This window comes from Sus scrofa, chromosome 2, assembly GCF_054392235.1.
Source record: "Sus scrofa isolate SSC_HxYL_T2T_F1_AM1 chromosome 2, Sscrofa_HxYL_maternal_Yorkshire_Landrace_v2.0, whole genome shotgun sequence".
NCBI classification, from domain to species: domain Eukaryota; kingdom Metazoa; phylum Chordata; class Mammalia; order Artiodactyla; family Suidae; genus Sus; species Sus scrofa.
In genome coordinates this window covers 148,251,696-148,263,942 of record NC_139384.1, presented here as the reverse complement: position 1 = coordinate 148,263,942, position 12,247 = coordinate 148,251,696, and the positions used below count along the sequence as shown (strand labels likewise).

The window sequence follows — 12,247 nt, the reverse complement described above, 5'->3', positions numbered from 1 at the left end:
ATATATATAAATATATACTATTTTGTTTTTATAAATATACATCCTATATAATAGATGTATTAGTATATACTATATAATAGACATATAAACATATAGCTATAGACACCATATAATAGACACATAAATATACATACTACATAATAAATACAGATAAGATAACAATGGCCGTAAGTAATATGTCCTGGGCATGGATTGCTGGTGAGGCACGCAAATGCTTTCTAAGCATGATCTCACCGCATTCTCCCAGCTGCCGTTGGACAGGCTCTGGGACCATCCCACTCGCTAGATGATGAGCCCAAGGTGTAGCTGCCGAAGTCACCTGCCCTGTAAGCAGAGGGAACTTCTGTCTCTGCGTCTGGCACAGTATCTAGAACATGGACTTTGGGTGGTTATCTACCACATCTCCCTGCCCAGCCACTGCCTAACTTCGGAGAATGATGTGACAGTGAGAATTCCCACTTGGTCCCCCCACCCGACCCCTGGTGGCTGGAACAGTCACAGGGCCACGTGCATCTAGAAGCCTTCCTCTCAGTGTCACCAAACCTCCCCACACACTCTCTTTGAGCCAGCTCCAGGGACCACAGGTCATGGCCTTGCTGCTGTTCCTCCTATGGGGACCTCCCTCCAAACCTGGCCTTGTGCTGCGGCCAGCTGGGATGCTGGTCCGACAGAGAGAGCTCACACCCCAGGAGTCAGGCCGGCTGGTACTCAGCGCTGGGCACCTGCCCCCAGACCCTTTCAGGTCTCCTCAGAGACTCCGGACTGGGTCTCCCAGCGGCTGAGGACAGCAGGTCAGAGGGAACTAGGAGAACCCGAAAAGCAGTGCCCCTGAAGCAGCCTCTCCACTGTCGGCTGGTGCCCAGGCACTGGCTGTGCGTGCGTGCTGGAGCCCGGGTGTGCAAGTATGTGACGGAGAGCGAGTGTGCGAGCGAGAGGGTAGCGGATGTGAGTCCGAGGGTGCGAGTGCGTGCGTGGCTCCGAGTGTGAGCCGCTGCGATCGCAGATCGCGGTCCCGGGGCGGGCGGCAGGCGGGGAAGGTCTCCTCCCCCCACCGCGTTGAGAAATCTTAGTGAGTCACCGAGTGGTTCTGCATATTAATGAGCTCGCTTGAGGCGAGGGCAGGAGCGGATTTAAAAGAGGCCTGGGCGGGCGGAGGGAGGCTGTGGAGAGAGCCCGAGAGCGAGCGGAGCGCAGCAGCAGCAGCAGCAGCGAGCGAGGCTACCACCGCCGGGCCGGGCGCAGCGGCAGCGAGTGGAGCCAGGAGGCGCGCTCCGGGCAGAAAGAGCCTGCCGCCCGCCGAGCCGGCGCCCGAAAGCGCGGGCGCCCTCCCCGAGTCCCTGCTCCCGCGCCGTGGCCCCGGCCAGCATGAGGCTCCTGACGGCCGCGCTGCTCCTGCTGCTCCTGGCGCTGTGTGCTGCGCGCGTGGACGGTGAGTGCCTGGCACGTCCCTTGGCGCCAGCCTGACCCGTCCTGGGGAACCCCCAGCGCCAAGTGCTCAGCTGCCGGGGCTCCCGGGGATGCTGGGTGGGCACTGGGGACCCTCCAGGCGTTGCAAAGGCCACCCCTCGCGCAACTGAGCGGTCCCCGTGCTGCGCTCTCTCGCAGGGTCCAAATGCAAGTGCTCCCGGAAGGGACCCAAGATCCGCTACAGCGACGTGAAGAAGCTGGAAATGAAGCCAAAGTACCCGCACTGCGAGGAGAAGATGGTTATGTGAGTTCTGGCTCTCCGCTGTGTGTGCCTGCTGCCCTTAACCCGGTGCTGGGGCACGGCTTGGGGTTGGCTCGGGCTAACAAACCTTTCTCTCCGTCACTGGCAAGGCTTTGGCGGAGCCTTTGTAATTGCCCCGCGGGTCTTAAGGAGGCCGGCGCGGCAGTATGGAAGCGGGTTGGAAACAGGGTCACCCTCCTGTGGACCCAAAACAGCCTCCCTAGGAGCTCACCCTTGCTGGGATTCCAGTGGGTCGCCTAGGTGTGGCACTGCCCACCCTCCCAGGGTGATGAAGGGTTAAATGGCTCCCATGTCCCACCTTAGAACACCCAGCTTGAAATCATTGAAGGTACAGCCAGGATTGCTAAACTTGCACCCCAGCTGTAAAGTGTGCTGCTTTCTTGTCAGCTGGAGAGAGGATTAAAGCAACCACTGTCTCAAGTCCCTCAGAACCTCCTTTCAGAGCCTTTTTTTGATCTGGGGACCACGCGGGCTGTTTTTGTTTTGTTTTGTTTTGTTTTGGCTTCAAGTGATCCCATTTTAAGAATGAGCCTCGCTCCTCCAACACCAGCAGACCTCCTGGGAGTCCTGAGCATCCTGGGGAAAGGGCTCCGCTGGGGTTAACGGGCCGGGAGGCTGGAGCCCTGCTTGGTGGGGATGCGGGGAATATTTTAAAAAGTGGGGCAGAGCAAGAGAACACTGCGTTTCCTTGCGCCTCTGCCTTCCCAATTAACCACTTGAGGCCAGCACCACTGTTTCCCCATCAATACCCTCTTGGCCAGGAAGGGAGCCCTTGGCACAGCAGCTACCAAATATCTGACACAGACCATTGGTCCCTCTTCCCCTCCCCCAGAAACAGGACACACTTTATTCTCAGTCTGGGCAAGTGCCTTCCATTCACTGGCCCCGCTGGCCCGAAGGACTCTACACAGTGTCTGCAAAGCCAGCTCCCACCCTCCCCACGGCCACCTGGGGGCTGCACAATCGGGCTGAAGTTGGGGGAATTCAGAAAGCCCCTGGGCCTGGGCTGAACCCCTCTGCCTTCCTTCCTGGGCACCTGAGTTAACCTCCTATCCCTGCCCCTATGCCCTGCCCCTTGCCTTGAAGACCCAGAAAAACTGCCAGAAAAGCCTTTTGGGTGGGGGCCAGAGGTCACATAGTTTAGGGCCACCAGCCCCTCAGGGCGCTCAGCTCTTGGGGCTGAAGATGACCAGGAACATGGCAGGTTAACTTTGTAGTCCTCTCAGGGCTGAAAAAATGCTCCACGCAGCCCGCTGAGCAACTGAGTCCTTGCAGGGCGGGAGGAGCAGGGCATGGGGTGCAGTGATACCCGCAAAGGACAGAACCCTCAGTAAACCGGTTTGTTCTTTTTCGTGGCTGCACTTTTCAGAAGAGAGAGGAATCTGACAGCCAGGCAAGGGCATACAGAGGCTTCAGGCAGCCTCGTGAAAACCTGCAGGGGGCTCCTGGGATCCGCAGGCAGCCACCCTCCCCTCAACTCCACCCCACACCCAGACCCTACCCCATCCCTGAAGGGCTGGAAGTCTTCCCCGCCTCAAACTCCCAAGACTCCCCAGATCACGCGAGGGATCGGTGCTTTCTGCCAAAGCAGGCTTTCAGCCCCAAAGCTGAACTAAAGTTTTCCAGCTCACCCCGAGTCACCCAGAAATCTCTGATGAGGCTCAGAGTGCAGCGTGCTTTGCAAGTGGGAATCCTTGCACTCAGGAGGATCCAGGAGAGCCAAGATGCTAGAAAGGGAAATTTGCTTCATAGACCTCTGAGCTCCTGCCTAAACCCTGGGGATCCCAGAACTGCTGATGACCAGGATGCAGGACAGAATTTCCGCCGAGTTGCTGGGGGCAGAAATTCTCCCGTCTTCACCCCGCAACCAAGTTCCAAAGTCCCTGAATTATGACTGAGCACGTGGGCACTGTGGTGGGAGGGCCCCAGACCTTCAGGATTTGAGGTCCTCAGCCTACAAAGTGACCTGACCGTGGGAGGGACTTCTCATCAGGCTCAGCCATGGCCTTTCGGGCCAAGTGCAAGAAGCAGCATTGCAGGCAGAGTGAGGCATATGGGCTGGATTCTTGCAGAGTGACTAGGTCCTATAGGCGAGGGGAACCAGACTCAGAAGCCTGGCCCCATGCTTGAGACCTGGCAGGAGGGACCCAGCGAGCCACAGGTCTTGGAGACAGGGCCAGCAAGGACAGAGCCCGGTCACCTGGCATGGGCATGAGACCTGTTCTTGCCCTGGGAAGCTCAGGCCATGGTGAGGGCCCTGAAAACTCAAGCACAGGGAAGGGAAGAGAACAAGTGACCCAGAATATTCTGCACCCCTTTCAGGGAGCAAGATTCAAGTCTCTGTGCCTGACAACCCGGAAACTAAGCCTTCACAGCAACCCTGCTCCCTTCCAGAACTTGGTCCCTGCATCCAGACCCATCACTGTTAGGAACCTGCGGGTGGCTAGCTGACCTCTCCCTCCCATCCTGCTCCCATGCCTCCAACCACCCCTCGTTGCCCCACACACCAGCACCCAGGCCAACATCACACCCTGCTCCTGCTGCGTGACCGCCCGGGAGGTGACATCCTCACCTCGCACCTTCCACTTTCCCATCTTCTCTAGGTGGCCCCTCAACTTTTTCTCTTTTTTGCTTTTTAGGGCTGCACCTGCAGCTTATGGACGCTCCCAGGCTAGGGGTCAAATTGGAGCTGCAGCTGCTGACCTATGCCTCAGCCACAGCCATGCCAGGTCTGAGCTACGTCTATGACCTATACCAGTTCATGGTCATGCCGGATCCTTAAGCCACTGAGCAACACTAGGGATGGAACCCACATCCTCATGGACACGAGTTGGGTTCATCACCACTGAGGCACAATGGGAACTCCCCGGTCCCTCGTTCTTGAAGACTGTCCTTCCTCCCCCATCCAGAAGTTTCCTCCTAAGCCCTGCCACCCTGGCCCAGCCCTGGCTGAGAGGGGCAAGCAATTCCGGACAGCAGTCTCACTTTCCACCCCTCCCGCCCCCACTCCAGCCTGGCCCTCCCCGCACTAAGGCTTGTCCTCGGCCAGCCCATTCTGCATGACAACTACTAATAACAGTACCATCCTTGTGCTAGGCTCTTTGCATAGACTATACCTTTAATCACCCCAATAACCCGAAGAGGAAGATCCTATTATCATACCCGTTTTACAGATGAACAAACAGGGTTCAAAGTGGCTACACAAGGTCCCACAGACAGATGTGGGACACAAACCCAGGCCCTACACTGGGCAATGCCTCCTGCTTCTCCACCACACGGCTAGGCCACCAGTGGGTGTTGGAACACAGGCTGATAGAGGCCTGAAGGGTGACCTTATTTTCCTGTTCAAGGGTGAGATAACTCGGCCTTCCTGCTCGGGAATCCAAATGGGCTGCAAAGCCAACAAGACTGAGCTTGGGGTCAGCAAATGCCCAGCCCCAGAACCATCTACAGAGGACTTAAGGGGAGCTGGGGTTGAAAGGATCAGGCAGAGACCTGGCATAGACACAGCATGTGGAAGCCCAGTCATGGAGCTCTTTAGATCCAAGGGATAAGCTTTCTTGTTTCTTGTTTGTTTTTTAATGGCCACACCCACGGCACATGGAAGTTCCTGGACCCGGGACTGAATACCAGCCGCAGCTGCCACCTACACCACTTTGCCAGATCCTTTAGCCCACCGCACAGGGCCAGGGATCAAACCTGTGCCCCCGCAGCACCTGGAGCTGCTGCAGTTGGAGTCTTAACCCACTGCACCACAGCAGGAGCTCCAAGGCATAAGGTCCTCTGCGTACCTTGCGGGCAGTGGCTCTGTCCCCTCTCAGCTGCAGGTTCAAGGGAGCTGGAAGAGTCCCCTGACCCTTGTTCCCCAAGGGAGGAAGGAGGGCCGTGGACAGCACCCTGCACGGGGGTCGGGGACTGACCATCCCATGCTCTCCGGGCTTCAGGGGAAAATGTGAGAACCCATCCCTTTGTACAGGGTTGGACCTGAAAGGGGAGCCAGAGATTAAGGGGACAAGCAGAACCTGCCAAAGAGCCAGGGAATGAGCTTAGAGTAGGGTCCCTTGAAAGGAGGGAGGAGCCCACAGCCTCTCAGTGCCCTGACTGGGGCCGACCAGGGCCACCCACGGGCCACACCAGGGGCTGTCATTCAGGCTTCTCAATCCTCTGCCCCGTCCCTGCTTTTCAGCATCACCACCAAGAGCATGTCCAGGTACCGAGGTCAGGAGCACTGCCTGCATCCCAAGCTGCAGAGCACCAAGCGGTTCATCAAGTGGTACAACGCCTGGAATGAGAAGCGCAGGTACACCCAACGCCCCTCCCTTCCTCCCTACCGTCCTGCCAGATCCAGACCTGAGACCCCTTCTCGGGTGTGGACACCCAGCACAGTAGTCACAGCAAGCTTACATACTCCTAGGAATGCGGAACTCACTGCTTAAGGAAAATTGTTGCTCTCTTGTTTTGGAAGTGGGTTTTTTTTTTTTTTTTTTTTTTTTTTGGCTTTTTAGGGCCGTACCCACAACATGTAGAGGTTCCCGGGCTAGGGGTCAAATCGGAGCTGCAGCTGCCAGCCTATGCCATGAGCCGTGTCTGTGACCTACACCACAGCTCATGGCAACGCCGGATCCTCAGTCCACTGAGCAAGGCCAGGGACCGAAGCCACATCCTCATGAATCCAGTCAGGTTCATTACAGCCATGCCACAACGGGAACTCCTGATGCTCTCTTGTAAGCATCGAAAATTGATCCTTTGATGAACTAAAGTTTGTTTCATTCTAACTTTTATGTTATTCTTAATTCTTCTTATTTAAGTAACTTAAGTCCCTGGATTTCCCTTTGTCAAATGGCTGGCGAGCACCTGGCATGGCAGTCGTGGTGACTCACATGGTTGCGTGAAACACAAGTGCTTAAGTGACTGGATTTATTAGCTATACAACTGTAGGTACAACCACAAGGTGATGAGGAGAACTCCTTGCCAAGGATAAAGTCTCCCCTCAAGGGGCCCCATGCCCCCTGCTGCCCAGAAACCTGATCAGCTCCTTCCCGTGCAGGTGCAGGTGCAGGGAGGGACCTTGGGTTGGACTCTTTAAAATGAGAGCCATTCTTAAACCTCAGGGGGCAGCGGTGGCCAGATGACCAGAGCCCTGAACCAGACCCCTGCCCTCCGAGGGCTGCTTCCCCATTATCAGAAAATGACTTCCCAGCTCTGACCTCCTGGGGTCCTGCGTCTGGCCTCAGGCAGGAGGCGAGGTCCTGGCTCTGTTATAATACAAAAAGGCCAGCCCGTCCTGCAGCAGACGCCCTTGTCACACATTCACGGCCGGTGTGCATCCGTATAGGCGGAGGACCAGGGAAGCGTGTGCACATGTGTGTACACACACACACACATGCACAGGTGAGTTTCCCAGGATTGGTGCCTGCACCTTGTCCTGAAGAGGGGGCAACCAAAGCTAAGCCGGGGTGGGGAGTGACTTGCCTGCGAGCACCAGGCAGGAAGCTGGGTTGCCCAGTGTCACCTTCCCCCTCCCCACAGCAGGTGCATATGCCACCCTCCCCATCGCCCCTCCCCCCGCCCCCCCCAGCAGACCCTCCATCCTAAGCTCCGCCCATGACGTGCTCTCCCACAGCCGACACTTGGGCCCAACCCCGAGCACCTGAGCCTTTGGCGCTGCCTCCGAAACTGCCTTGTCTGCAATTGCTTGAAATAGAAAGTGATGAGAGCGAGAGATTATTTTCTATGAATCTGATGGGAACGAAGCCCTCTTTCTGGTCAGGGCAGGCAGCTCACATGGCGGACACAGGGCAGGTCCTGTCCGGCCTCAGCCAGGCACCCTCTTGGCCCTGCAGCATCAAAAGCGGAAGGAGGCTGCAGGCCGGGTCACAGCGGTGCTGGCAAGTGTTCATCCGACTGCTGGGGGTGATGTGGCCTTCTGTGCTCTGGGTCCCCCACCCCTCCACCTGGGCCATGGCTTTGATGGCGAGGAGGCAGGTCTGGGCACATGCCGCCCTGCTCCTTCCGTTCCCGCAAATTCCACTGAGGAGAGCAGCAAAGTTGCCCCTGCTCTCAGGCCTCCCATTACTTCATTACAAAATGAGTTCAGCCCACCTTTTGGCATCTGAGGCGTCCTGGGAGAGCATGGGGGCATTTCCTCCCCACCCCCACCCCCGGCCCACCGCCACCTCTGCTCTCTCTGTCAAGGTTGAGAATGTGTCTGGGGAGATAAAGGAACCATCTCGAAGCCCTCTTTGCAGAGAGAGAGAGCACAGAATGAAGGGTGGAGGACAGCAAAGGCAGCCGGCCCAGGACGAGGGGTGAGACCAGAGAGCTCCCAGCAGCTCCGAGCCCAGAGCCTCTGCTGCCACCTGCAGCAGCAGCACTCGCTTTCAGGGTATCTCTGCTCAGAAATCAGGAAGGAGGCGGAGGGACTGAGGGAAGGGCTGAAGGTGACGTGTGGCCCCACAGCAGCCACGGGGCGGAAGAGAAGGGGTTTAAGTACCTAAAGAGAGACGGTTTGGGAGCTGAGGGGGAAGCTGGCTGGTGAATGCACTTGGGCCTCATAACGACAAGAGGAAGTGACCCTGGGCCACGGGCCTCGGTGACAGCCCCAGCCCCGCAAACCAGCCTTCAGTCTTCAGGCAGGAGCTTCTGAAACTGGCTTTTTTTTTTTTTTTGGTCTTTTTTTTTTGTTTAGGGCCGCATATAGAGGTTCCCAGGCTAGGGGTGCAATCCGAGCTGTAGCTGCTGGTCTACACCACAGCCACAGCAACGCGGGATCAGAACCTACACCACAGCTCATGGCAACACCGGATTCTTAACCCACTGAGCCAGGCCAGGGATTGAAGCCACATCCTCATGTATGCTAGTTGGGTTCACTAACTGCTGAGCCACAGCGGGAACTCCAAGGAGGACGTGTATTCTCGAGCGAAATACAAAGAAAGATAGACGCCTGAATGGAGGGGGTCGGGGGCTTTGCTTCCGACCCTCCCTCCCCCCTCGCTGGAGACAGACTACAGCCCCACCACTGCCATTCAGCGTTCGCTGCGTAGACCTTAAGTCTCGTGCGCATCCGTGTCCTCATACACCAAGAGGGCTTGCTTCCGAGGGCCCGGAGGGTGGCAGGAGACGGCAGAGGTGGCGCCGTCTGGAAGGGGCAAAGCCAGGTTCGGGTGGGCAGCTGTGCCCATGGGAGGACCTCCTCTGAGATGTCCCCCTGCTTCTCCGGGGCTCCCCCGGGCCCGGGAGAGGCAGTCCCCAAACCAAGAGCCGAGCCGCTTAGACTCGGCCTGCCTGTTGCCTGACTCGTGTCCTGAGCCACTGACACGGCTGCGTTCTCTTCCCAGGGTCTATGAAGAATAGGGTGAAAAATCCCCCGAGGGAAAACGTCACACCGATCAGGAGACGAGCAAAGGACTTTGCCGATTAAACAAACAAACCCTTTCTTTGTCACAGGCATAAGACACGAATTAAACATGGTTACCCAGCACTTTTACCGAGGGTCGGTGGTTCGTTTTATAGCTGCAAGCAAAAGGCTTCCAGATGTGAGAGCCTTCTCTCGCGCTCCAGACACCATCACAAGCTGCTTTTTACTGAAAAGGGGGAAAACTCATGCATTTCCTTTGTTTAAAAAAAAAAAAAAAAAAAAAAAGGTTTTTTGGACTTACCCAGATATCACTATACATCTGAGCTTTCTAAGCGCCTGGGAGGGCAGGGAGCTTGGGTGAGACACTGCTCAGCAGCCTGGCTCCCTTCCCAGCACCGGAAGCTTCCCGCCCGGAGGTCCTGGGGCCTCGGCCCAGCTGCTCCCCTGGGCTCATGGTTGGTCAACGCTACAGGGGGGCTCGGCAGTGGCCCCCAGCTGCCGGGCAAGCAGGAGCAGATCTTTCCGCATCTGTTCTTTGAGGAACTAGAGTTTGGCCACCAGAGAGACACGCTTCGTCCCCCTGGTTAATTTTGGCACACGCTAGGGATACATGGCCAAGATCTGGGGATGGCAAAGCAAACGGTCCTTAATGCAGGGGGTGGCTCTTCTCTCCAACCTGAGAGTTTGGGAAAGGCTCACTGCTGCGAGAGTAAATGCTTTGAAAGCTGGGGACGTGCTGAGCCATGCGCTTAGCACGAACCTTGGGGGGAAACTCGCAAAGGTACCAACACAGACACGATATACAGCTACGGGCACACACGGTGTTGCCAAGGGAACCTTCGAAGCCTGTTTCTTTCCTCACAACGATGGCACCTGCAGCACGAAAGGCATCATTCCGCGATCCTCCACGTAATTCGTCCGTGCTGAACAGTGCAGCCCTCTCTGGAAAAGCTCAGATGACCACACGCCCTTCCCTTTGTAAATACGCTCTTAGGAAGGCCCGCTCTCTCACACACACACACACACACACACACACACACACACACACACACACACACACGCCTTCAGCATACGCCGCGCTATTGGGTCACGTGCTGTGTAAATGTCAGACACCATGAGCATTGCATGCCGGTTTCGTGTTCTTTCTAAGACAAAAAGAAAAGTAATAAAGTATATTTGAAATGTACCAAAATTCTAGACTACTGACTTTTTTTTTTTTCCAATTTAATTAAGCCACGCGGACAATCAAAGGGTCACCATGAGAATAAACAGGGACAAATGTACAAGAAGGAAAACGGATGTTCCCCAAACACCTGTCCTGCGGACAGAAAGTCAGGCCTCGGGGTTAAGTGACTCCCACAGCAGGGGCAGGTTCATCAGAACAAGCAGGTTGGTGCGTACAGGACTGCAGCGTCACACGGCTGTCCCCATTTAGGGAAGGGAGTAGCTAGGGGACCAGTCAAGACCCTGGTGGTCCAGGGACCCAGGGCTCCAGTGAGGCTCAGGCGAGGGCAGGAAGTACCCACCTGGAGCCTCTAGGGCTCCAGAGTCAGGCTGTCTGGGAGCCACAGCCAGGGTGATGCTGAGGCGCGTGACTACTCCTACAAGAGGGAGATGCTGGGTGCACCCTGCGTGGCACCCCTGGTCACTGGAGGAGGCCATCCGCGGAAGGTGCCCAGGGCACCAGGGCATGGTGGGCACTTGGTGAACATGAGCTCCTTCATCATCCACAACGTCAGGCTCCTCTGTGCCCACCCAGGCCCCTCACCCTGCAGGACTGCCCGGGGACAACACACGTCTACCCTATCGGTACTTCTCCCACCTCACCAGGAGCCAGGCACCCCCGTCCCTTCACCTCCAAGGATGGTTTCCTGGCTCTGCCACCACTTAGGGGACACACAGAAAGTACCCGGCCCCAGCACATCGTCGGCAGGGCGCCACTGCGTCTTTCCCAGCACAACCTCATCTCTGGGCAGTGCCAGGTCCCACCAGATATGATCCTAAGGAAAGTGAGGACCAGAGAGGTTAGGAAAGTTGCCCGGGGTCACGCCTCACACCCCTCCCATCCCTGGCAGCCTCTTTGCTGAGCGGAGCAGGACCGGGTGAGTCGAGGCCACACTTGGCTGGGGCAATCGTGAATGTCCAGAGCGGTCCTGCCTTCCCTTCCTTATGGAGAAAGAAGGGAGCCTGGGCAGGGAAGTGCAGATGCCACAGACAGAGTAGGAGAGCCCCAGTGTGAGGGCACATACCAGGGCAGGGAGAGCAGGGAGCCCTGAGCCCGGCTAGCCCCCGATCAGCACATCACTGAGGCCTCACCAAGGCAGGGCTACTGCAAAGAACTTGGCTGAAGGAGCCTCCCACCCTCCTCATGCCCAGCCCGCCACGCATGGGCCTCCCACCTGCCTGGCGTGGCAGTGGCAACAGCGGTGGGCACGGGATTCTGCGCTGCTCCTGAGTTCCAGGCTCCGCCCTCCACTCTAAACACACCACACACACCTGCTGCCGCTGCTCAGGGATCTCCTCTGGCCCGCCTCTGGCCCGCGCACCTCTTCCGTCACCCTGCTGGCCATGAGTCTCCTCCCTTCTCAGACCTCCCAGGTCCCAGACTGGATTCTTAGAGCAATGTCCCTTTACAGCACGCCCTGGGCACTCGCTCTGCGGCTCACCCTCCACCCTCCCAGCAGGGCTGCGCTGCAGGTGTCTGGGCAAGGGACGCAGCATGCACGGGAGAACAGACGGTAAGCAGAAGGAGAGCTGGCTTTCAAACCCCTCTGTGCCAGAGAGCAGGAGGGGTGGGGCTTTTGTGTAAATGTCCCCTGTGGGAACTGCACGTCCCTCGAGATAAAAGGCCAGGCTTCCGTGGGTTGAGCTGGCCCCTGTCCTCCGACAGACAGGTGTAAGCCGGACAGCGAAGCATGGGCTGCCAGCCCCAACATGCCCCCAAACACCAGACGAGTGCCCTGCCAGGCCAGGAACTATGCTTGGCTCCAGCGAAGACACCCTTTCTTCTGCTTCCAGAGCTGCTTCCCATTGTTCTTCTCTCCTGGGCTTCCCAGCAGCCCTGGGAGGTGTCCACCAGGACATTCCAGAAAGGAGAATAACTCTGGGGCAGCAAAGCCAAGCCAGGCCACCCCAAGTGGCTCCCCGGGCCTCTCTGGCAT

The 12,247-nt window shown here is 57.3% G+C and overlaps 1 protein-coding gene across 1 annotated transcript; it reads left to right on the top strand.

Moving 5' to 3' along the window:
• Window positions 1-1,127: 1,127 nt before the first annotated feature.
• On the top strand, window positions 1,128-10,278 carry CXCL14 (C-X-C motif chemokine ligand 14). The gene is given in 4 exon segments (NM_001244128.1): window positions 1,128-1,429; window positions 1,606-1,711; window positions 5,916-6,029; window positions 9,067-10,278. Coding segments are annotated over 4 exon segments (300 nt in total). The 5' UTR covers window positions 1,128-1,365; the 3' UTR covers window positions 9,083-10,278.
• Window positions 10,279-12,247: the final 1,969 nt, after the last annotated feature.